The sequence below is a fragment of the Dendrobates tinctorius genome, unplaced genomic scaffold, assembly GCF_039654945.1.
Source record: "Dendrobates tinctorius isolate UK_male_01 unplaced genomic scaffold, ASM3965494v1 ptg000069l, whole genome shotgun sequence".
NCBI classification, from domain to species: domain Eukaryota; kingdom Metazoa; phylum Chordata; class Amphibia; order Anura; family Dendrobatidae; genus Dendrobates; species Dendrobates tinctorius.
Genome location: NW_027361737.1, coordinates 27,724,539 through 27,751,303, shown reverse-complemented (window position 1 = coordinate 27,751,303; position 26,765 = coordinate 27,724,539). Strand labels below are relative to the sequence as shown.

Genomic DNA, 26,765 nt, shown 5'->3' with positions numbered 1-26,765 from the left:
TGATTTATGTTGACATGAGATGTTGCACAATTTCTATGGTTTCTGCATTTACTCTGCTGGATCCTGATGATTCAGTTACATCTTGTGACCCCCCCGTACATTTATGTCTGCTCTAGCATGCGAGTCCTTACCCATTTTTCTACTCTTGCAGGATATACACCAGGTACGCCATACAAAGTGTCATGTTCACCCACCAGCGGAGCTGTGCCACCCTATTCTTCTTCCCCTAACCCTTACCAGACTGCAGTATATCCAGTAAGAAGTGCCTACCCACATCAAAATCCATATGCACAGGTAAAGGTTGGTTAGGGTAATAATCTTACTATTGTGTCGTCTTTATTTGTTGTTCTTTGTCAGCCTTTGACATGTAGTATAAATCTCATGTCCTATACCAGTAGTACTAGCAGGCGACCATTGTCTTCTAATGGTGGCAGCCTGGAATGATGGGCACTTGCTGCAATGTCTCCCGAATTACAGTTTATCTTCTGGGGGCAGGGGAGGTTCCACAAGGAGACTCTTAGAGCAGCCTATTATTGAGGGATGTTTCTTAAAGAAGCCTTTTCCAAGTCTGACCATATTTAGGTGCATGTGCAATAATAGCTTCTTTACATCTGGTCCGTGGTGGCGCTGTCCTCTTTAACCCCTTACTGACCGCTGACGGAATAGTACATCAGTAGTCAGTATCCCCAGCTTTGAGGTGGACTCCGGCGGTGAGCCCACCTCAAAGCTGCGACATGTCTGCTGTTGCGATCCGCCCGCGCCTATTAACTAATTAAATCCCGCTGTCAAACACTGACAGCGGGCATTTAACTAGAACTTCCGGCGCGCGACCGGAAATATGCGCAGCGTCGACCCCCGTCACGTGATCGGGGGTCAGCGATGCGTTGCCATAACAACCTGAGGTCTCCTCGAAACCTCTATCGTTGTTGAAGGCAGATTGCTATGAGCGCCACCCTGTGGTCGGCGTTCATAGCAATGCTGTAATTCCTCTGCATAGAAAAATGATAAAAAAAACATAAGTTCAAATCGCCCTCCTTTAGCCCTAATCAAAATAAAATAATAAAAACATCAAACATACACATATTTGGTATCGCCGCTTTCAGAATCGCCCGATCTATCAATAAAAAAAAGATTAACCTGATCGCTAAACGACATAGCGAGAAAAAAATCAAAACGCCAGAATTACATTCTTTTGGTCGCCGCGACACTGCATTAAAATGCAATAACGGGCGATCAAAACAACATATCTGCACAAAAGTGGTATCATTAAAAAGGACAGCTCGGCACGCAAAAAAAAAGCCCTCACCCAACCCAAGATCACAAAAAGTGTAGATGCTACGGGTCTCGGAAAATGGCGCAATTTTTTATTATTTTTTTTTGCAAACTTGGGAATTTTTTTTTCACCATTTAGATAAAAGACCCTAGACATGTTTGGTGTCTATGAACTCGTAATGACCAGGAGAATCATAATAGCAGGCTAGTTTTAGCATTTAGTGAGCCTAGCAGAAAAGCCAAACAAAAAACCAGTGTGGGATTGCACTTTTTTTTTTTTTTCGCCGCACTTGGAATTTTCTTTTCCCGTTTTCGAGTACACTACATGCCATATTGATGGAAAAAGAAAAAAGTTATGGCTCTGGGAAGAAGGGGAGCGAAAAACGAGAACAAAAAAGCTCCGGCCATTAAGGGATTAATTTATGTTGCAGATAAGTAGATCTGGCTTCGGTAGGCACGGGTGCATGTCTTATAGCATATCACGCTTATTTTAGTCTGACGTGGCTCAGGTTCTGTGTACAACCTTGATTTTTCCATTTTCAAGCTCTTTTCTTACTGCTTGTAATTGGAAACAATCAGAAGATTCAAGGAGTTATTTGTCTTAATTAAAACTGTAACCAGGGCCGTGGATATAGTGCAGTTATGAAAATCTGGCATATTCGCCAGTCTTCATCCACATTTTATGCTGCTCTGATGGTCGGTGTTGGAAGCAATGATGTCACAGGACTGCTGAGACCGCTGATTGGCTGCAGATTTCAGGTGACTAGACTGGCACATTATTGGCTGGTTTAGTCATGTGATTGCAGCAGTCCTGGGATAGAAGAACAGTGACCTTATCGCTTCTGATGCCTGCACAGACCTCTCTGCACTATATTTGTAGGACCAACAGCAGGGGAGTCAGCCAGGCTAATTGGGCTGGGCAGCACATTATAAACCTGTCCTGTTTACGTGCTGTTCACACGTCTGAAAGGTTTATTACAAGAGGGCTGACATCCAGTGACGAGCCGTGTCGGTGACACTCTGCTTGTGAAATCTGTTTTTCTTGGCCTCTTAGTTTATCCAAGAATATCTGCATTCACTGAAAGCATTCAGACATCCTAAAAGGTCTAATCTTAAATAGGAGCATTGTGACGTTCTTGTGTGTATATTAGCATTTTACCTCTGTTTAAAAAAATAATCATTAAATACACTCCACTCTCAGCAATGGAGGGATTTTTATTTCTATAGCTTACTTCTCATTGCCATGGTTTGCGCCAGCAGCTCAGCTATGGTTATGATCTGGACTGTCAGTCATCAGGAGCGCACCGCCCCCTGCAAGGAGGAAGCCAGGAGGCAGGGGAGCGCTGTGCTCCCGAAGAATAAATGTGCAAGAACTCCTTTTAAAAATGATGTAAAAATTATAGCATAAGGTGTCAGTAGTCCGGGACAGCATGGATCCCTGGGCTGACAAGTCCGACATCCTGCTGCCTGCATCTGTTAGAATACAGATAAAATCCGCTTGCTCTATTCATTCAAAATGGATTTTCTTTTTATTCTTTGCATTACAGCAGGGAACCTACTATACACAGCCTCTGTTTGCAGCCCCTCCACATGTAATCCATCACACTACCGTTGTGCAGCCCAATGGAATGCCAGCTACGATGTACCCCGCTGCGATTCCGCCACGAGGCAGTGGTGTGGCTATGGGCATGGTAGCTGGGACCACAATGGCAATGTCTGCAGGTATGAGCTGTAATATTTACTGTAAGTAAAGTAGTATGTTGTTTTGACTAAAGGAGGACTCTGTCATTATTGGCACCCCTCGTTCATTATAAAAGGCAGTGTCTTCAGAAATCCGTGGACATTTACAAACTGTATCACTAAAATATTTTTAAATGATTAGTAACCATCAGATTTTAAGCTTTTCAGCGAGGGGTTATCCAGCAAAAAAAAAAAACAAGTTGTAGTTTTTGAATTATGCTATTCATTGACAATATACTGAAAAACTGGAGAAAAATTCTATGGTGGAAAAAAATGCTATTCCACCATGGGTTTTTTAGGTTTTGTTTTCACATACCGTATTTTACGGATTGTAAGACACACTCCCCCCCAATTTAGGGGGGATGGGGTGCGTGTTATAATGCGTATATACCTTACCGGTACCGTTGCTGCAGGCTGGGATGAAGGGGTGTCTGGCGGTGCTGCTGGGGTCTCCGGTGCTGCCGCTGAGGGGGTCTCCGGTGCTGCGGGGGGGGGGCTCTGCCGACATTTTGTGAAAGGACGGAGCCCCCTGCATTCCTGTGCAGTGGACTCCGGGAAAATGGCTGCCGGGGTGGGGGGGGAGGGAAAGCGACGCATACGCAAATGGAGATCTCGACATTAAGATCTCTGGAGATGAGATTTCAGTGCTGGTGTTAAGATCCAGGAACCCACTGGACAAAGCATTTCAGTGTGAAACACGCATCGGGTGTGGTGGATTCCTGGATCTTAACACCATAGGTAATGCTGCTTTACCACTGTGTCTAAACTAATATCTGTGGTTCATATGCTTTGTTAGACTACTACATGGGCTGTTTATTCTTGTATCTTTTTGGTATATCACTCAGGTGTCGAATATACAATATATTTGCATAATACTGCCTGTTTTGGTTTTTTTTTACGCGATTAAATGTCTTAACATTATGATAAGCTGTATAACAGACTGTCTTATTTACTGTCTAGTATTCATTGCTATATTCTACCTTTTATTATACCATCCTCCTGTGACAGCATATACTACCGTTACTATTTGGTCTGTACATACCCATTCCAATATTACCCTGTTTTTATGATCCTTTTGGAAATAATTTTTAATATATACCCATAAGATTTTTCTTTTTTAGAAATTTTTTTTTTTTTTTTTTTTAAAGAAAGCGTCGTTTTTTTAGGTGTTAATATGATATATTATACCTTTCTGGCTTTAAAGGGAATCTGTCACACTTTTTTTGGACTATCAGCTGTAGGCATTGACATCAGGGGCTTATCTACAGCATTCTGTAATGCTGTAGATAAGCCCCTGATATAACCTGAAAGATAAGAAAAACACATTAGATTATACTCACCGGAGGGGGGGTCTGGCGGCTCCCATCTTCATACGATGCCATCCTCTTCTTCCCTTCCTGTAGTGGCTCCGGCTCAGGCGCACCGCTCTGCCCTGTAGAGGGCAGAGCCGAATACTGCAGTGCGCAGGCGCCAGACCTCTCCCGACGCCTGCGCAGTGCAGGACTCTGCTCTGCCCTCAACAGGACAGAGCAGTGCACCTGCGCCGGAGCCACGACAGGAAGGGAAGAAGAGGATGGCATTGTATGAAGGTGGGAGGCGCCGGACCGCGACACCCATCGGACCGGACTGCGCCCTCCGGTGAGTATAATCTTAATGTGTTTTTCTGATCTTCCAGGTTACATTGGGGTCTTATCTACAGCATTACAGAATGCTGTAGATAAGCCCCTGATGTCAATGCCGGCAGCTGATAGTTCAAAAAAAGGGTGACAGATTCCCTTTAATAATGTGGTGATTGAGGATATTGGTGTTAAATTAAATATGGTGTGTCACAACTTTGAGACCTGTAACCTTCCCCACCAATGCAAGTGTGTGTATGTAATATACAGCTCTGGCAAAAATGAACCCCTTAATGACTGCCAATATGTCTTTTAATGGCAGTAGTTAAGGGTAAAAGTGTATAGCGCCCCCCAGTCAGATTTTCTCTGAGGTTTTGGCTGTCAGGGGTATCCGAGACCACAGAGAACATGATTAGGGTCAGTTTTTACCGACCCCCCACTTTTGCGATCGCCCTTATTAACCATATAACGGCAACCGCAAAAAAAAAAGTCTGATGTGCCATTTAATTTCTCTCTCCTCTGATTTCCCCCACCGCCTTTACCTCCCGGTGGTCCTTGGCCCGCTTTCTTCCCCTCCATGGGCGCCGCCATCTTCTTCCGGGAAGAAAATAGCGGTGCGCCCACTGAGACCTGCCGGCCGATGCCCGGCAACAATAGGAAGATTTTTCCTATTGGTTCCTTTTGATCACTGTGATACACCCTATCACATTGATCAAAATAAAAAAAATAGTAACCCCCCCCCCCCCTTTATCACCCCCATAGGTTAGGAAAAATAATGAAATAAAATATATTTTCATTTTTCCGTTTAGAGATAGGGTTGCAATTAGGGTTAGGGTTGGGATTGGGGTTAGGGTTGCGGTTAGGGTTGCAATTAGGGTTAGGGTTGGGATTGGGGTTAGGGTTGCGGTTAGGGTTGCGGTTGGGGTTAGGGTTGGGATTAGGGTTAGTGGTGTGTTGGGGTTAGGGTTGGGATTAGGGTTTGGGGTGGGTTCGGGTTGAGATTAGGGTTGTGGTTAGGGGTGTCTTGAAGTTAGGGTTGGAGTTAAATAGTGGAAACCCCTCAATTCTAAGTACATCAGGGGGTCTCCAAATGCGACATGGCGCCACCATAGATTCCAGCCAATTTTGCGTTCAAGAAGTCAAAAGGGTTCTCCCTCCCTTCCGAGCCCAGACAGTGGTTTACCCCAACATATGGGGCATCAGCGTACTCGGGACAAATTGCACACCAACTTTGGGGGGTCTAATTTTTCCTGTTACCCTTGGGGAAAAAAAAAATTAGGGGCTAAAAAATCATTTTTGTGGAAATTTTTTTATTTTTATTTTCACGGCTCCACGTTATAAACTTCTGTGAAGCACTTGTGTGGTGAGCACTTTGAACTCCCAACTAGATAAGCTCCTTGGGGGGGTGTAGTTTCCAATATGGGGTCACTTTTGGGGGCTTTCTACTGTTTAGGCACATCAGGGGCTCTGCACGCTCAACATGACGCCTGCAGAACATTCCATAAAAGTCTGAATTCCAAAACGGTGCTCCTTCCCATCCAAGCTCTCCCATGCGCCCAGTTGTTCCCCCCCCCCCCCCACATATGGGGTATCAGCGTTCTCAGGACAAATTGCACAACAACTTTTGTGGTCCAATTTCTCCTGTTATCCTTGTGAAAATAAAAAATAGTGGGCTAAAAAATCCTTTTTGAGGGAAAAAAAATTTTTTTATTTTCACGTCTCCACTTTATAAACTTCTGTGAAGCACTTGGGTGTTCACAGTGCTCACCACACATCTAGGTAAGTTCCTTAAGGGGTCTAGTTTCCAAAATGGGGTCCCTTGTGGGGGTTTCCACTGTTTAGGCACATCAGGGGCTCTCCAAATGCGACATGGCGTCCTATCTCTGTTCCAGCTAATTCTGCATTGAGAAAGTCAAACTGCGCTTTTTCCCTTCCAAGCTCTGCCATACGCCCAAACAGTGGTTTACCCTCACATATGGGGTATCTGCGTATTCCGGAGAAATTGCACAACAAATTTTGTGGTTCATTTTCTCTTTTTACACTTTTTACAATTGGTTCTGAAGTAAAATGTTTGTAAACAAAAAAAGTTAAATGTTAATTTTTTCCTTCTGCATTGCTTCAGTTCCTGTGAAGCAAAGTAAAGGGTTAATAAACTTCTTGAATGTTGTTTTGAGCACCTTGAGGGGTGCAGTTTTTTTTGGTGTCACTTTTGGGTATTTTCTATCATATAGACTCCTCAAAGTGACTTCAAATGTGATGTGGTCCCTAAAAAAAAAAATAGTGTTGTAAAAAATGAGATCTCTGGTCAACTTTTAACCCTTATAATTTCAAAACAGAAAAAAATTTTGGTTCCAAAATTGTGCTGATGTAAACATGTGGGAAATGTTACTTATTAAGTTTTTTGTGTGCCATATCTCTGTGATTTAAGAGCATAAGTCAAAGTTGGAAAATTGCGAAACTTTCAAAGTTTTCGCCAAATTTCCGGTTTTTTTTTCCACAAATAAACGCAAGTTACATCAGTGAAATTTTACCACTAAGGCCTCTTTCACACTTCAGTTTTTTGCATCAGTTATAATCCGCCAAAAAGGCGGACAAGCGGATCCGTTCTCAACTGATGTGAACGGATGGCACAGGATCCGTTTTCAGACGGATCCTGAAAATGAAGAAATTTAAAGGAATCGCTGGCCGGAGAGAGAGAGAGAGAGAGAGAGAGAGCAATCCGTCACAATCCGCCATTAATGCAAGTCAATGGGAAAAAAACGGATCCTCAAAAAAAATTTGAGGATCCGTTTTTTTTCAAAACCTGGCGGATTGTGACTGATTGTAAAAAACGGAAGTGTGAAAGAGGCCTAACATGAAGTACAATATGTCACGAGAAATCAATGTCAGAATCATCGGGATCCATGGAAGCGTTCCAGAGTTACTACCTCATAAACGGACAATGGTCAGAATTGTAAAAATTGGCCCGGTCAGAATTGTAAAAATTGGCCCGTTCATTAACGTGCAAACCACCCTTGGGGATAAAGGGGTTAAGCTACAAATCAGCTCCATCAATATGGGGTAAAGAGACCACTGCACAGTAGCTTCTCTACATGTCTGACAGCCATTCCATTCCAGCATGAGTTGAATTCAAACCAGAGTGCACCTCATTCTACTTAATGTGCTTCTGATTAGGTGATCACCTGAACCAAATCTTATTTATGAAGGAAAGTATAAAAAACCCTGCTGTGGTGTTCACAATCCTCTTGCAATTGGACAAGCTGGATGGCAAAACAAGTGCGAGTAATATCCCAAAAGTAATAGGCATGAAAAAATAACTTTTTACCATGCCAAAGGAGTTGAAAAGAAAAGTCTTGAGTGAGGAAAAGAAGGGCCCAATTCTGGCTTTACTAACAGAGGGATACAGTGAGCGTCATGTTGCCTCCATCCTTAAAATTTCTAAGATGGCAGTCCATTACGACAAGGTCAAGCAGCACACATTGGGGACATCAAAGCTACAGACCGGCAGAGGGCGAAAACGACTCTCCACTGACCGGGATGACCGCCATCTTATTCGAATGTCACTCAGCAACCGCAGGATGACATCAAGTGACCTACAAAAGGAATGGCAAATGGCAGCTGGAGTGAAGTTCACGGCAAGAACAGTTTGTAACAGGCTCCTAGAGGCAGGGCTCAAGTCATGTAAAGCTAGAAAAAAGCCTTTCATCAATGAGAAGCAACGGAGAGCCAGGCTGAAGTTTGCCAAAGACCATAAGGATTGGACCATAGAGGACTGGAGTAAGGTAATCTTCTGTGATGAGTTTAGTTTTCAGCTTTGCCCAACACCTGGTCATCTAATGGTTAGACAGAGACCTGGAGAGACATACAAGCCACAGTATCTTGCACCCACTGTGAAATTTGGTGGATGATCAGTGATGATCTGGGGATGCTTCAGCAAGGCTGGAATTGGGCAGGTTAATCTTTGCTAAGGCTGTATGAATCAAGCCGCATACAAGGTTATCCTGGAAAACCAGTTGATTCCTTCTGCTCAGGCAATGTTCCCCAACTTTGAGGACTGGATTTTCTAGCAAGACAATGCTCCATGCCACACAGCTAGGTCAATCAATATGTGGATGAAGGACCACCACATTTAATCCCTGTCATGGCCAGCCCAATCTCCAGACCTGAACCCCATTTAAAACCTCTGGAATGGAATCAAGAGGAAAATGGATAATCACAAGCCATCAAACAAAGAAGAACTGCTTACATTTTTGTACCAGGAGTGGCATAAGGTCACCCAAAAGCAGTGTGAAAGACTGGTGGAAAGCATGCCAAGACGCATGAAAGCGGTGATTAAAAATCATGGTTATACCACTAAATATTGATTTCTGAACTCTTCGTGAGTTAAAACAATAGTATTGTTGTTTCTAAATGATTATGAACTTCTTAGCATTATTTGAGGTCTGCAAGCACTGCATTTTTTTGTTATTTTGACCATTTCTCATTTTCTAAAAATAAATACAAAATGTAGTGCTTGGAAATTTGGAGACATGTTGTCTGTAGTTTATAGAATAAAAGAGCAATTTACATTTTATTCAAAAATATATCTATAAAGATAAAAATCAGACAAACTGAAAATTTTGCAGTGGTCTCTTAATTTTTGCCAGAGCTGTATTTTATGTACACTTTATGTTGCATGAATCTGGAGAAATCCACAAATTGTTGATGCATGTGAGGTGTTAAGTGCTCTGTCCCAGCCCAGTGCACTTGAGCCCAGGAAGCAGCGTTTCATTATTTCCATACTTATTGCCTCCATCTCTGAATTCTAGCTCAATGCTTCCTCACTTCTGCCCACTAAGGTGCCCTACTTGACGGCATATGTGGTCGAACACTGCAGCCAGTGCCCTTTGCAGGGCAGTTTGGTACACAGAAGTGAGAAGAGCTTTGATCCCAGACTTCCTGGCCGGTGTCTGACACATTGAGCTATCACTTTATTAAAGGCCCCAGGCGTGCCAAAGCACTTAGCGCCTCATTTGCATATTGCTAAAATGTATCTCTTGCTGATTTGCATGCCCATATATAGTTTCTAAGGAAGGGGGGGGGGGTTGACCTTGTTAATGCCCTTTTATTATTCAGGGGTTTAAGTGTTGACCACAATTGCCTGTTACTTTGGATTTCTAGTTCACCATGCCGATCTCTCCCACATCCTCCAGATTTTGTTGCACTTATATATGAAATTATTTGGATACTTTCGGCCACACATTGTTTGTTGAATGTTACGCTGAAATGTATCTCTAACCCTTGTTTTCTAGGTACATTGTTGACTGCCCATTCACCAACTCCAGTAACCCCTCACCAAGTTACAATGCCTGCATATCGGCCTCCAGGGACACCAACCTATAGTTATGTCCCAACACAATGGTGATTAGTCGACCAGGGTAAGTTTGTTGCCATGTCTTTTGTTCTCCGACTTTCCTGTATGAGGCCTCTTTCAGTCATCCATCTATCGTAAGTTTAACCCCCTTAGCGACCACCGAATAAAATAATTTCTTCTGACATGATATACATGTCAGAGGAGGGAGAAATGATGCCCCCTGGTATCTCCGCCATTCCCGCGCCCACTGGATCTGTCCACTGGCCTGACGTCTTCCTCCTGGGGAAAAAATAAATAAATCTGTACCTGGCAACAAAAGGGAATTTTTCTTACTGGTTCCTTTTGATCACTATGATAGACCCTATCACATTGTTTAAAAGAAAAAAAAATAGTTGAGCAAATCCCCCTTTGTTTACCCTATTAGTTAGATAAAAATTCTAAAAAAAAAAAGTTTTAATGTTTTCCATTCTTTGCAGATTGGGTTTGGGTTGGAGTTTAGAACTGGAGTTTTTCAAAAGTAAAAAAAAAAATGACTGCTAGTGTTAAACACAAGTGCTTTGGGTGCTCCAGTATGCACAGAGCGCATCAAATCCCTGCATATTTTTATTTTTAAAATCCTTGAGGGCTGTGGTTTCTAAAATGTGGTCACTTCCAAGCCGTGCCGTGAGCTCAAACGGTAGTTTTCTCTCTTATATGGGGTATTGGCGCGCTCAAGTGAAATTGCACAACTTATTTTGGGGTCCATTTTTCTTGTTACCCCTGTGAAAATAAAGTTAGGGTCTCAAGTACATTTTTTTTTTTTTTCCACGTTGCTTCAGTTCCTGTGAAGCAACTGGTGGGTTAATAAACTTGAATGTGGTTTTGAGCATCTTGAGGGGTGCCGTTTTTAGAATGTCATTTTTTGGCTATTTTCTGTCATACAGGCTAACCTGTGTCACCCCCCCCCCCCCCAGCACTGATGAGCTCCTTGCTGACCATGTACACCACACAGTAAGCTTCTAATCAGTGGTGTGTGGGGTGATGCACAGTCCAGCATACTGACAAGTGACAGCCCAGCGTACTGACAAGTGACAGCCCAGCATACTGACAAGTGACAGCTCTGGAATTTGCTTCTCCTGCCCCATATTATGCTGCTCTAAGATTATATAGCAAAAACCTGCTGACAGATGGATTCTGTTCAAAAAACAAAAAAAAGTCCCAATTTCCATCAATGATCATATTTTTATCAGTGTGTTTGATTATTCCATAAGTGTTTCATCAGTATTTTTTCCTTATCAAAAAACCGGATAAATGTTTTTCAAGCTTCTTCTATCAATAAAATGTTAGGATGCCATCAGTTACTGATCCAGGTTTTTCACAGATCCATTCAATTGCGAATTATTATTTATTTATTTATATAGCACCATTGATTCCAGGGTGCTGTACATGAGAAGGGGTTACATACAAATTACAGATACCACTTAAAGTAAACAAACTAACAATCACAGAATGGTCCAGAGGGGAGAGGACCCTGACCTTTCGGGCTTACATGCTACAGGATGGTGGGGAAGGAGACAGTAGGTTGGGGGGTTGCAGCAGCTCCGGTGTTGGTTGAGGCGATATCTCCGGTAGTGGTGAGGAGGTAGCGGGGTCATTGCACGCTGTAGGCTTTCTTGAAGAGGTGGGTTTTCAGGTTCCGTCTGAAGGATCCAAATCTGGTTGACAGTTGGACATGTTGGGGCAAAGAATTCCAGAGGATTGGGGATATTCGGGAGAAGTCTTGGAGGTGGTTGGGTGACGAGTGAATAAGGGCCCCGTTACATTTAGCGATGCACCAGCGATTCTGACCACGATACAACCCGGTCAGGATTGCTAATGCATCGCTAAATGGTCACTAGTGAGCTGCCAAACAGGCAGATCTCACTAGCGATGCAGCAGCGGTCGGCGGTCTATACTTACCTGTCACACGCAGCGATGATGTCTTCTTCCGCCGGCGTCCATGGCTCGATCGTTGGCGCCATCAGGAAGCCGACAACAAGAAATGGACCAGGCCAATCTCGCGCGATCAGCAATAACCAGCGGAGGGCGGCGGTTGGATGTGAGTATCACATGTAGCGATATCGCTAGCGGTATCGCTGCTGCGTCACAAAATCGGTGACGCTTTAGCGATATCGCTATGTGTAAAGCCCCTTAAGTGTGGAGGAGAGAAGGAGGTCTTGGGAGGACCGGAGATTACGTGAGGCAAGGTATCGGGAGATTAGTTCAGAGACATATGGAGAAGACAGGTTATGGATGGCCTTGTAGGTCAGTATTAGTAATTTGAACTGGATACGCTGAGGGAATGGAAGCCAGTGAAGAGATTTGCAGAGGGGAGAAGCGGAGGAGTAGCGAGGAGAGAGATGAATTATTTGGGCGGCAGAGTTAAGGATGGACTGGAGAGGTGCGAGAGTGTTAGCAGGGAGACCACAGAAAAGGATGTTGCAGTAGTCGAGGTGGGAGATGAGTAGATTGAGGGTTGAGGAAAGGATGTATGTATATACAGTGCCTACAAGTAGTATTCAACCCCCTGCAGATTTAGCAGGTTTACACATTCGGAATTAACTTGGCATTGTGACATTTGGACTGTAGATCAGCCTGGAAGTGTGAAATGCACTGCAGCAAAAAAGAATGTTATTTCTTTGTTTAAATTTTTTTTAAATTGTGAAAAGTTTATTCAGAGGGTCATTTATTATTCAACCCCTCAAACCACCAGAATTCTATTTGGTTCCCCTAAAGTATTAAGAAGTATTTCAGGCACAAAGAACAATGAGCTTCACATGTTTGGATTAATTAACTCTTTTTCCAGCCTTTTCTGACTATTTAAGACCCTCCCCAAACTTGTGAACAGCACTCATACATGGTCAACATGGGAAAGACAAAGGAGCATTCCAAGGCCATCAGAGACCAGATCGTGGAGGGTCACAAAGCTGGCAAGGGGTACAAAACCCTTTCCAAGGAGTTGGGCCTACCTGTCTCCACTGTTGGGAGCATCATCCGGAAGTGGAAGGCTTATGGAACTACTGTTAGCCTTCCACGGCCTGGACAGCCTTTGAAAGTTTCCTCCCGTGCCGAGGCCAGGCTTGTCCGAAGAGTCAAGGCTAACCCAAGGACAACAAGGAAGGAGCTCCGGGAAGATCTCATGGCAGTGGGGACATTGGTTTCAGTCAATACCATAAGTAACGTACTCCACCGCAATGGTCTCCGTTCCAGACGAGCCCGTAAGGTACCTTTACTTTCAAAGCGTCATGTCAAGGCTCGTCTACAGTTTGCTCATGATCACTTGGAGGACTCTGAGACAGACTGGTTCAAGGTTCTCTGGTCTGATGAGACCAAGATCGAGATCTTTGGTGCCAACCACACACGTGACGTTTGGAGACTGGATGGCACTGCATACGACACCAAGAATACCATCCCTACTGTCAAGCATGGTGGTGGCAGCATCATGCTGTGGGGCTGTTTCTCAGCCAAGGGGCCTGGCCATCTGGTCCGCATCCATGGGAAGATGGATAGCACGGCCTACCTGGAGATTTTGGCCAAGAACCTCCGCTCCTCCATCAAGGATCTTAAGATGGGTCGTCATTTCATCTTCCAACAAGACAACGACCCAAAGCACACAGCCAAGAAAACCAAGGCCTGGTTCAAGAGGCAAAAAATCAAGGTGATGGAGTGGCCTAGTCAGTCTCCTGACCTTAACCCAATTGAAAACTTGTGGAAGGAGCTCAAGATTAAAGTCCACATGAGACACCCAAAGAACCTAGATAACTTGGAGAAGATCTGCATGGAGGAGTGGGCCAAGATAACTCCAGAGACCTGTGCCGGCCTGATCAGGTCTTATAAAATACGATTATTAGCTGTAATTGCAAACAAGGGTTATTCCACAAAATATTAAACCTAGGGGTTGAATAATAATTGACCCACACTTGTATGTTTAAAATTTATTAAAATTTAACTGAGCAACATAACTTTTTGGTTTGTAAGATTTGTGCATCTGTTAATATATCCTGCTCTTGTGTGAAGTTTGAAGGCTCTAACTTATTTGCATCTTATCAAACCTGCTAAATCTGCAGGGGGTTGAATACTACTTGTAGGCACTGTATGTATGTGTGTGTGTGTGTGTATGTATATATATATATATATTATACACTATGTAATAAACTATGTAAGTGGCAAAAGACCGTTTTCAACAAAAACATAAATAACTAACTAACATTTGTGCAGTCTATGAATTTGTTCTAAGAAATAGAATTGCCTCCATCAGATCCTCCTCAAATCTGACCTCATTATTTTAAGGCTAGAGAACAACCTCTCTACACTAACTTGGGTTGGAGGCAAAGCTGTAACCACATGGGCAACATCTCTAACAATTTCCAGGTATAAAGGAATGCCTCATGCACAGTCAGTTTTGATGAACGGTTTAATTTTTCTATTTCTTTGAGAGCAAGTGAAACATTTTGCTGAAATATGATCAATCTGCTTGCTATAGGAGACGGAGTGAAATCTTTTTCCTTGTGGCAACGCTTTGTCTGCTCCATATCATCCAAATACTTGTCAAAGTCAAACTCCTCATCTGATGAGGATGAAGATATGGCAGCAGTAGCACTGTCAGGACCCAAGTCCTCTTGCGCCTGGCAGTCCTCCTGTAGGCCACTCATCCTAACTGCTACCTCAGTCAGAGCTTCTTTTCCTTTAGTAAGCTGTTGATCATCAAGAAATATACGATGACTTGGGTCCACATAAACAGCTGCCAGAAAATTTTTATTTTCCAATAGCTGTGTGTCTCCGTTTCATTGAAGCAGAAATGCCATCTGCGATTAAACCTCCTCTCTGGGACAGGCAAAATAGAAAGTTCTTCCACTCCCTTATGAAAATGCCAGGAGTTAAATCCTCAGCTTGTAATTTTTTAGTCACGGTAAATGGGTGATTAAACAATTCCTTCAATTCAGCCACCTGTGTCCATTGACTTTTATTCAGGGTTACCTGAGGGTTCGTCATTTCTATAAGAAGCGGTTTTAGTTCAAGCAATCGCTCACTCATTAAATAAGTGCTGCCCACCAAGTGGCTTGATCGACAATTGCCCCTTTCCCAGCACGTCTCTTCAAGATGGAATCAATTTTAGGGGTTCTGGCGGCAATAACCAATTTCCTCACTTTTCCAATCAGATTTCCAGCATGTCCCTCTTGCAGACTATCTCTTATTGCCAGCTGCAGCGTGTGCACAACACAGCGCATGTGATGAATAGGAAAGTGTTTTGAAGCAGCTTCAACAAGATCATCTATTTCTACAGTATAGTTTTCTGTTCTTCTGTTGTAATATCTGTTTGTTCCTCAGTTACATGAACAGCACTGTGGCCTTCCCTCTCCAGCATACTGAATCCTAAATTTTCTTCTAGCTGTTGTTCATTACTCTCATTCATCAGTGTAATTGTACTTATGTTTGAAGCATTGTCCGTTACAATAGCAAGAACCTGTTCTTGTGTGAATGCAGCCTTAGATCAGGAATAGAACAGCCATTTATAGGACATTTCATAACTTTCCCAAATTCCTATGAAAAAATGTTCTGCACATTCTGCATTGAACTACTGTACCCAATTTATTATATATTTTAGGAGTCGGTCCATTTTATACCGACTCCGACTCCACCAAAATGAGCACAGACTCCACAGCCCTGGTTCTATCCACGAAAGTCATGGATGGAAGATGTACAAAAAAAATAGATATTAGAGGCCTAATTGCATATATACTGTCACTTTTCTTGTGTAAGGCTATGTCCACATGTTGCGTTGTTGCTGCGGTTTTTTTTTTGTTTGTTTTTTTAAGCTGCATTTTACAGTACCAGGAAAGCTGAGATCCCAGAAATCTTATGCACAGGGTATTTTTTTTTCCCCTCCTCACTGAATTGGAAAACTGCTGCGTTTTTGAAAACTGCAACATGTCACTTCTTTCAGAATTTTTTTCACCCATAGAAAGCAATGAGAAAAGTGCAGGTATCAGTTTTTGCTGTTTGTTTTTTGGTTCAAAAACCTAGAGATGTTGTATCCTGTGTGTGTGTATTATTATTATTTTTTTTTTTTTTTGAGGGGGGGTGGCAATAAAACGCAGCAGAACCTACTTTTTATAAACCGCTTCTTTACTGCCCAGAGTGCAGGTTGCGCCTGTAGAAAAATCGCAACAAAAACGTGTGAACAGGGCCTACAGGGTTAAGCCATGCCTGCCAGGTTTTTCTAATTTCTGCTTGGTAACTTCACAATGCACAGCTGCTTCCTATCACAATCATTAGTTTTATCTGTGTTTGTACGGCTGTTATGTTATTTATTGTTCTTGTATCTTTATGGGCTGTCCATAAATGGAGGTTTTCCCAAGTCCTGATACAGTCAGCCCTGAGTGCTGTATGCGGGTTGCACTTGGTTTATTGGCTCTTCTACTGTACGATGCGTTACCCTGGGGCTTTATACACGGCGTGGATTTTATTTTGGTGTTGCTCTTAGATGGCGCTGGTTTCGGTCTTGCTGATTTCATGGTCATGGGCACTGCTCTTGGATGAGTCTGAAGTGGACTTGTGTGACATGTTTGGAGAGCATTCTTTTCTGCTGTTTTTAATTATAATATTTTGTATTTTCACCCTCCTATTTGACATTTTCATAAATGTTTAATGGATGTGATCACACACAAGTGTGGCTTAATTAGGACATCACAGGTGCTATGACTTAAAGAGAACCTGTCAGCAGTATCAGGCAAGATAAACTAAACGTGTGTGCATAAAGTCGCTGTTCTGCTGATGTAATCGGTACCTTCACTGTAGTAATCACAGCCTGGTTATTGTGTAATCACCATTAGAAGTTTTGATGCAATAATCTGTTGCTGCATTGGGTCAGGCCTGTGAGTAAGGGTCTTCATCTCTGCCACGGCCCCTCATCTGCCTCTGGTGTAAGGCTATACATATTGTTAAAAATTCAGCACAGCCCTAGCACGGGTGGCACAAATCGATCTGGTTGCAGGCTTCAGTAAAATGATGGCGCATGCACAGATTGAGATCTCCGCTCAATGAGGAGCCAAGAGCTCAATCTGCGCATGCGCTGGCACAGTGCCATTTGATTGAAGCCTGCAACCAGATCAATCTGCGCAAGCGCTGCCAGGGGCTAGGGCAGCGCGGAATTTTAAAGAAAATGTAGATCCTTACACCAGAGCTAAAGAATAACCAGGCTGCGGATTTCTGCAGTGAAAGGTGCCTTTTTAAATTGGCAGAACAGCGACTTTGTCATTTCTTTATTTTATCATGCCGATCCTGCTGACCGGTTCTCTTTAACCCCTTCCTGACATCCGACGTACTATCCCGTCCACAGTACCCGGGCCCGTATGACCGTGGACGGGATAGTACGTCTACCGCGATCAGCGGCGCCCACGTGGTGAGCGCCGCTGATCGCGGCCGGGTGTCAGCTGATTATCACAGCTGACACCCGGCACTATGTGTCAGGGGCGGTCACGGACCTCCCCCGACACGTTAACCCCTTGCACACCGCGATCAAACATGATCGCGGTGTACCGGGAGTTAAAGGGAAGCATCGGCAGGGAAGGGGCTCCCTCCGTGCTTCCCTGAGCCCCCCACGGCAGCGCAATGTACAGCGCTGCTGCGGGGGGCTCCTATCCTCCAGGCCCCCGGATCCAAGATGGCGACGGGGGCCTTCGGGGACCTGAGGAAGCTGGCTTCCTCAGTGCCTGCAAAGCGCAGGCAAGAGGAAGTCTTCTTCAATGCCTGTGACAGATTGCTGATCTGTCACAGTGATCTGTGATGTGACAGATCAGCGATCTGTCACAGGACAGTGATGTCCCACCTGGGACTATGTAATAAAGTAAAAAAAAATGTAAAAAAATGTAAAAATAAATTTAAAAAAATCGCCAAATAAATTAGAAAAAAAAAAAAAATATTCCCTCAATAAATCCATTTTTTGGAAATAATAAAAAAAACAAAACAAAAGTACACATATTAGGTATCGCCGCGTCCGTAATGACCCGCCCTATAAAACTGTCCCATTAGTTAACCCTTTTAGCGAACCCCTTAAAAAATAAAAATAAAAAACGAAGCAAAAAATAATGATTTATTATCATACCGCCAAACAAAAAGTGTAATAACGCGCGATCAAAAAGACGCATATAAATATCCATGGTACCGCTGAAAACGTCATCTTGTCCCGCAAAAAACGAGCCGCCACACAAGCATCATCAGCGAAAAAATAAAAAAGTTATAGCTCACAGAATAAAGCGATGCAAAAATAATTATTTTTTATATAAAATAGTTTTCATTGCATAAAACCGACAAAAACATAAAAAAACGACCTAAATGAGGTATCGCTGTAACCGTACTGACCCGAAGAATAAAACCGCTTTATCAATTTTACCGTACGCGGAACGGTGTAAACGCACCCCCCCAAAAGAAATTCATGAAACGCTGGTTTTTGTTCATTCTGCGTCCCAAAAATAGGAATAAAAAGCGATCAAAAAATGTCACGTGCCCGAAAATGGTACCAATAAAAACGTCAACTCGTCCCGCAAAAAATAAGACCTCACATGACTCAGTGGGTCAAAATACGGAAAAATTATAGCTCTCAATATGTGGTGATGCAAAAACTATTTTACAATAAAAAGCGTCTTTTAGCGTGCGACAGCTGCCAAACATAAAAACCGCCATAAATAGTAAGTCAAACCCCCCGTTATCACCCCCTTAGTTAGGGAAAAATAATAAAACTAAAAAAAAAGTATTTATCTCCATTTTCCCATTAGGGTAAGGCTGTGTGCACACGCTGCGGATTAGGTGCGGATTCATCCGCGCGGATTTTGTAAAATCCGCAGGTGAAACCGCAGGTCAAAAGACCTGCGGTTTTGTCCTGCGGTTTTTCATCTCCTCAATAGAGGAGATGGCAAACCGCAGGAGAATCCGCAGAAAGAATTGACATGTCAATTCTTTCTGCGGATTGAAAACCACAGATAATCCGCGCGGAAAATTCCGCACCATCTGCATTGCGGTTTTTGATTCCCATAGGGAATCATGGTACTGTACACCGCAGCAGAAACTGCTGCGGGTCCGCAGCAGCCAAAACCGCTGCGGAACCGCAGCAAAATCCGCAGCGTGTGCACACAGCCTTAGGGCTAGGGCTAGGGTTAGGGCTCAGATTAGGGTTAGGGGTGTGTTGGGGTTAGGGTTGGAGTTATAATTGGGGGTTTCCACTGTTTGGGCACATCAGGGGCTCTCCAAATGCAACATGGCGTCTGATCTCAATTCCAGCCAATTCTGAGTTGAAAAAGTCAAATGGTGCTCCTTCCCTTCCAAGCTCTGCCATGCGCCCAAACAGTATTTTACCCCCACATGTAGGGTATCAGCCTACTCAGGACAAATTGCAAAACAATTTTTGGGGTCCAATTTCTCCTGTTACCCTTAGGAAAATAAAAAATTGGGGGCAAAAATATCATTTTTGTGGAAAAAAATGACTTTTTTATTTTCACGTCCGAGTGTTATAAACTTCTGTGAAACACTTGGGGGTTCAAAGTGCTCACCACACATCTAGATAAGTTCCGTGGGGGGTCTAGTGTCCAAAATGCGGTCACTTGTGGGGAGTTTCAATAGTTTAGGTACATCAGGGGCTCTCCAAACGCACATGACACCCGCAGACCATTCCATCAAAGTCTGCATTCCAAAACGTCACTGCTTCCCTTCCGAGCCCCGACGTGTGTCCATACAGTAGTTTTCTCCCACATATGGGGTGTCAGCGTACTCAGGCCAAATTGGACAACAACTTTTGGGGGTCCAATTTCTCCTGTTACCCTTGGGAAAATGAAAAAATTGGGGACTAATTAATCATGTTTCTGGAAAAAATACGATTTTTTTATTTTCATGCCCTGGCATTATAAACTTCAGTGAAGCCCTTGGGGGTTCAAAGTGCTCACCTCACATCTAGATAAGTTCCTTAGTGGGTCTAGTTTTCAAAATGGGGTCATTTGTGGGGGGTTTCCACTGTTTAGGTACATTAGGGGCTCTCCAAAGGCAACATGACACCCGCAGACCATTCCATCAAAGTCTGCATTCCAAAACGTCACTACTTCCCTTCCGAGCCCCGACGTGTGCCCATACAGTAGTTTTCTCCCACATATGGGGTATCAGCATACTCAGGACAAATTGGACAACAACTTTTGGGGTCCAATTTCTCCTGGTACCCTTGGGAAAATAAAAAAATGGTGACTAAAAGATCATGTTTGTGGAAAAAATACGAATTATTTATTTTCACGCCCGGGCATTATAAACTTCTGTGAAGCACTGGGGGGGGTCAAAGTGCTCACCACACATCTAGATAAGTTCCTTAGGGGGTCTAGTTTCCAAAATGGTGTCATTTGTGGGGGGTTTCCACTGTTTTGGTACATCAGGAGTTTTCCAAACGCGACATGGTGTCCGATCTCAATTCCAGCCAAAAACGTCAAATGGCGCTGCTTCCCTTCCGAGCTCTGCCATGCGCCCAAATAGTGGTTTACCCCCACATGTGGGGTATCAGCGTACGCAGGACAAATTGCACAATAACTTTTAGGGTCCTGTTACCCTTGGGAAAATAAAAATTGGGGTGAAAAGATCATTTTTGTGGAAAAAATATGATTTTTTAATTGTACCGCTGTTCGTTATAAACTTCTGTAAAGCCCTTGTGGGTTCAAAGTTCTCACCACATATCTAGATAAGTTCCTTGGGGGGTCTAGTTTCCAAAATGGGGTCACTTGTAGGGGGTTTCCACTGTTTAGGTACATCAGGGACTCTCCAAACGTGACATGGCGTCCAATCTGAATTCCAGCCAATTTTGCATTGAAAAAGTCAAACGGCGCTCCTTCCATTCTGAGCTCTGCCATGCGCCGAAACAGTCGTTCCCCCCCCCCACAAATCAGGTATCAGCGTACTCAGGACAAATTGCACAATAACTTTTGCAGTCCAATTTCTCCTGTTACCCTTGGTAAAATAAAAAAAATTGAACCTGAAGTATTTTTTTTGTGAAAAAAAGTTAGATGTTCATTTCTTTTTAAATATTCAAAAAAATTCCTGTGACGCACCTAATGGGTTAATAAACTTCTTGAATGTGGTTTTGAGCACCTTAAGGGGTTCAGTTTTTAGAATGGTGTCACTTTTGGGTTCAAATGTGATGTGGTCCTAAAAATAAAATGGTGTTGTAAAAATGAGAAATCGCTGGTCAACTTTTAACCCTTATAACTTCCTAACAAAAAAAAATTTTGGTTCCAAAATTGTGCTGATGTAAAGTAAACATGTGGGAAATGTTACTTATCAAGTTTTTTGTGTGCTGTATCTCTGTGATTTAAGGGCATAAAAATTCAAAGTTGGAAAATTGCGAAATTTTCAACATTTTTGCCAAATTTCCATTTTTTTCACAAATAAACGCAAGTTATTTGAATGAAATTTTACCACTAACATGAAGTACAATATGTCACGAGAAAACAATGTCAGAATCACCGGGATCAATGGAAGCGTTCCAGAGTTATGACCTCATAAAGGTACAGTGGTCAGAATTGTAAAAATTGGCCCGGTCATGAACGTGCAAACCACCCTTGGGGGTGAAGGGGTTAAATAGGATTGACATAGTGGACATTTTAGATTGTAAGAGCTTTCTAGTACTATTCATTAATGGCCTGAGTAGACCACCAATATGTGATCAGTGGGGTACAAACCCTGAAGCTCACGGACAGGTCACGGATTGCTGCTCCGCTGCGTCCTTATACTCCAGCAGCTGTGTAGGGCCTTCCTGACTTTGGCAAATGCTGCAGCCTTGTAGTTTTGCCGGTTCAGTCGACCAGGCCATCACTGATCAAACATTAATTGCATAATTGGAGGTGAAACCTCTTTAGAAAAAAAAAATCTTGGATAATCCCTTTAAAATGAAACCTAACTTTAGACTAAAGGGCATGTCACACTAAGAGATATCGCTAGCAATATCGCTATAACTAGTGACGTTATAGCGATATTGCTAGCGATATCGCTATGTGTGATACTTACCTACGACCCGCTCCCCCGCTGGTTATCGCTGATCGCGCGAGAACGTTCAGGACTGTTTCTCGTCGTCTGCTTCCTGCGGCACTTCCTGCTGTGAGGACGAGCGACGCGTGGAGCCGGGTGGGAGGACGTAGGATCGCCTGGTGTGACAGGTAAGTAGCGATCCCTGTCCCCAGCGATGTCGCTGGTGAGATCTGCCTGTGTGACAGCTCACTAGCGACCACTTAGCGATGCACCAGCGATCCTGACCGCGTTATATCGCTGGTCGGGATCGCTGGTGCATCGCTAGGTGTAACGGTACCCTAACCCAGATGAATTTTTCATCCAAAACCAAAGGAATCTATTGTCATGAGATGTCTGCTTAACCACTGACTGATAGTTACCGTTGTGAAGGGGTTGTCCATGATCCGAACGGGCAAATGGAAGGTCAAATTCTAAGAGACGCCTTTTATTACGTGATCTACAACTTACAAAGGAGACCTGTGTTATGTCTGACAACTCATTTAATTCTAAATTATGGCTTTTATTTATTTTTTTGTCAGGTTTAAAGATGGAAGATATGCAAGCAAGTGAGATGCTTATTAGACGGTGCTGAAGTGTTATACCTCCAGCGAGAAGTTTCTTCCTTCTGAATTCTTTCAACACTTTGCCTAACACTAATTCAGGATCCGAAGATTTCCATTATTGCATATCTTAACATCTTGGGACTCTAGTGGTTGTCTTTAATATAAAATCCTGTTTTGTGGACAGTCTTGCAATTTTTTTTAGCTAATTCTAATGATAAAAAGGGAGCATAAAGTTGTTTCAATGATCCATATCTAGTTGAATGCATGTTTAAACACGAAATGAAGCTTGTTTATTGGAGTGACATATGCAAATAAAAAAAAACGGCATCATATGCAAAATCCAAAGGCTTCGAGAAGAAATCTGAAGGCTTTTTGCTAATTGTAAGGCCTTAGAAGATTTAGGCAAGACTAATCACCCCTGTGTTTTTTTTGAGTGTTGCTCTACAGTTTTTTTTTTTTTTTTTGTTTTTTGGAAGGTTGGTACTAGTAAATTGGTGCCATGTGATCTATGACATCATAAGAAGTCAATAGTGAAATTCAGATTATGCCCAGTTTCTCACTAGGAATAAGTTTTTTGTTTTTATTTTTGTTTTTTTTTGTTTTGTTTTTTTTGTTCAAGTTTATTTTTTGATAGCGTGTTTAATAGGAATAGCGGATTCAGATGATGTGACCATGTGAGCGGCTGTGTGATTGGGGAAGATAACTTGGAGCACAGAACGCAGGTAGTAACTCTTGACACTATCTCATTATTAGGTGCAGATCTCGTCATGCCTGAGGTGGCTGCGTTATAGTATTCACTATGCATTTATTGCAGTTTATAAGATTAACATTTCAAGCATTCCTCAGAAATCCAAAGGACTCTATTAACTTGATAGAAATTGAAAAGAAAGCAAACAAAAAAATCCTATGCATCACGAAATGTGAGAAAATTGGGAAAGTTAGAGGAGTTTTCCACTTGTACGATTCAGTGACCACATTGTTTCTTAATTTCTAATGTTGTGCAGAAATTTTCTGTTGGCATTCCGCAATAAAAAATAAATAAATTAAATGGTGCCCATTATCATTTCCAACATCATATATACATATTTTGCAATTAAGGCGTTTTTGTTTAGAAAATCTAAATAAAATGTCGTGTTATGCAAAGCCATTATTCAACTCCTAAATATTCATGGTTGAAGTTAGGCGGACACCTAGCTTCTGTGTACACAAAAACACTTGCAACTATACACATACAAGCTCTCCGTAATGACTAATTGGAAGTCCACACAGATTGTGGAAGGTTTTATTAAAACTGGTGCAAAGTAAAAAAAATAATAGAGCAAATAATCAAAAATGAAAATCTCCATTATTTACTTTCAGGCTGTGTACCCATGTAAGCATTTTTTGTTTTTACGCATACAAGAAGCATCCCATTCTTTTTAATGAATTCCGCAATTTTTGTGCACATAATGCATTTTTTTTCCATGAAAAAAACGCATCGCGGAAAAAAAACGCAGCATGTTCATTAATTTTGCGAGAAAAAAAAACGCATTTCCAACTATATTCTATGAGCATGTGGATGCTCCTGTAAAAAAAACGCTTAAAAAGCGCGCAAAAAAAAGTGCGTTTTTCCTGGAAAGGAGTCTGTTTTTTTTTTTTTCTGCATGCGTGGGGTACATAGCCTTAAACCAGTTTTAATAAATCCCATCCCCATTGTGACTTGGCTAAATCACAACTTAGTGCCAACTGAATCCTTGGAAGTATGGTACCTTTGAAACAGGAAACATATGTATAAATACAGTTAGTCCTTCATGACACCTTAAGATTTTTTTTTTTTTATAGTGTTTGAATCACATTGCAAGGTGGGTGGTATTTCATCGCTAGCAGAAAATCGGTGATAAAGAGTAACTTTTTTTAAATTCTTGATCTGCCTCTGCAAAGTTTTGAATCTTTGTAATATACTCCATTTATTTTGCTTCCTTCTCTCATAAACCATGCTGTTTTAACTGCCCAATTCCTGGTCTTTTACAAGCTGCTTTGAACTGCTGCTCTAGGAGCAAACTGTCCTCAAACACTATTTACAAGTGTTCTCCCTGTGTGAGCGTCTCTGCTCCCCTCCCTCATGCTCAGACAGGGAAGTGTTTGTAAATAATGTTTGTTTGGATTATTACTAGGGCAGCAGGTCAAAGCAGCTTCTAAAACAGACTGAACTGGGCAGTTAAAATGGCACTTTAAGCACGAAGTTTGAGGGTGAAGCAGGCAAAATAAGGTAATGGATTACCGTATATTACAAAAATTTGTAACATTGCTGGTCAATAATTAAAGTTTAGTTGCTCTGATTTAACGTCCTATAAATTTTCTAAAATTTTCATCCAACTTCAAGTGTTATCTGCACCAAGACGTAGATGACAGCCCCTAATTGGTATATAAAGACGAGTACAAGCAGATTCTGGTGGTGCCCAATGTGTTCTTACATTCATAAAACTTCTCTTATTGGAAGGCGTCTTGGGAAAGTTGACCCTTCATGTGAAAGTTACATATCCACATGAATGGCTAACAGTCAACTTTATGGGAGTCATAACGCGGCTGTACGTGATTTAATCAATGCGAGTAATGTCCAATAATCACTTTTTTAAATAGGGTTCAGTGATGTTCTACGTCCTGCTTATGACAACTAGTATTTTACTCCAGGTCACCGTAGGCCCTATACAGAGGAAAAGCAAGTGAACATGTCTGTTCTATACTTTTGCTCTATCGAATACATTACAATACAGTATTTAGTCTCCTCCCTACTATTATGTACAATGGTCTGCCAACGGCATTTCAATGCAGGAAAGTATTTAGACAAAGGGGCAGTCAGTGTCCTTGTCTTCATGCCCTTTAGGTACCTTGCACTTCAAATTCTGGAGATTTAACTTCTTCTCAAAAAGTGACTGTGGGCCATCTCATGGAATAGAATATTTCCTTCTGAAAATATACCCTTCATTCCTTCTATGAGAGAGTAGCTCTGCCTTACTGGGTGTGAAAGGGACCAAAAGGCTAATGGGTGGGAAGATAGATAGATAGATATATCTATCTATCTATTTTTGGAGGTTACCATTAGGGATGAGTGAACGTGCTGGGATAAGTTATCAGATTATACTTGTGTGCTAACGGAGTGTCTTCAGCGTGCTCTACTAACATGTTCAAATCCCCGCTCCTGCATAGTATCGCGGCTGTTTGACAGCTGCGACACATGGGCATCGCCTCATAAACAGCTAATCTCTGCCTCTGTTATGGCTGTCAAACAGCCGCGAGACATGCAGCCACAGGGACTTGAACCTATTATTTGAGCACGCCGAAGACACTCGGTGAACACAGGAGCGTGCTCGCTCATCGCTAGTTAAAGTTAGCTTGGTGTCACATGATGGGGAACATGGAGGGATAGGGAAAGTCATTCAAGCACTTGTTACTGTAGCAAAATAAATATCCAATTTCTTAGTACTTCAGTTTTTGTGAACAACCTGTCCATAAGGAGTTCAAGCATGAAAGTTGTGTTTTTATTTCCTCCCCCTCTCCATACTTGGGTTATTTCCATATGTTTGTGTTGTTTTTTTTTTTTTTTTTTTTTTTATTATATGTAAAATGAATGTTGTCTTCCAAATACCACCATTCTTCCATTCTGTACTGTCTTTCATAGTGGGCGGATGATGTGACCGTTCTGAGCTGGTTCAATTATGCATATTTTTTTTTTTTCGTTTTGTATAATGTGGTTAGATGCGCTCAGATTTTCAACTTTCTCTAAAAGCACGTTTATTGTAACGAGGATTGTTATGTATTAATACTGTTTTGAATAAAGATTGATTTTTGTGTTGCTAATGTGTCCTTTTTTTATATAAAAATATAATATGTATTTAGTGTGTGTGTGTGTGTATATATATTATAAATGTGACTACTACATTCCATGGCATTGTATGGTAAAAGAAATAGAGTTGTCAAAGAACTGCTTGATATACCCCTTGTAAGCCAAAAGTTGTAACTCCGTGGCTGTGGCACCTCTTGAAATATTTTATAGTACAGGATACATTATACTGGTGCTGTTAACGTGAGGCAAAGGGTATTCAATGCTGCTCTAGTAATGAGCCAACCAAAAAAAGTCCACAGAAAAAGAATCAGTAGAAAATGAGAGCTGTTCGTGTTTGACGACAAACCAAT

The 26,765-nt window shown here is 42.2% G+C and overlaps 1 protein-coding gene across 6 annotated transcripts in view; it reads left to right on the top strand.

The window, feature by feature from the left end:
• FAM168B (family with sequence similarity 168 member B) overlaps nt 1–26,424 on the top strand; it is a 57,895-nt gene extending 31,471 nt beyond the window's left edge. For all 6 annotated transcript variants that reach the window (XM_073581279.1, XM_073581277.1, XM_073581278.1 and 3 more), the window contains 4 exons: nt 152–294; nt 2,820–2,994; nt 9,920–10,045; nt 22,569–26,424. In XM_073581279.1, the coding sequence (XP_073437380.1) occupies nt 152–294; nt 2,820–2,994; nt 9,920–10,032 (431 nt within the window). In that variant the 3' untranslated portion in view covers nt 10,033–10,045; nt 22,569–26,424. The remainder of the gene's footprint in view (nt 1–151; nt 295–2,819; nt 2,995–9,919; nt 10,046–22,568) is intronic.
• Nucleotides 26,425–26,765: the final 341 nt, after the last annotated feature.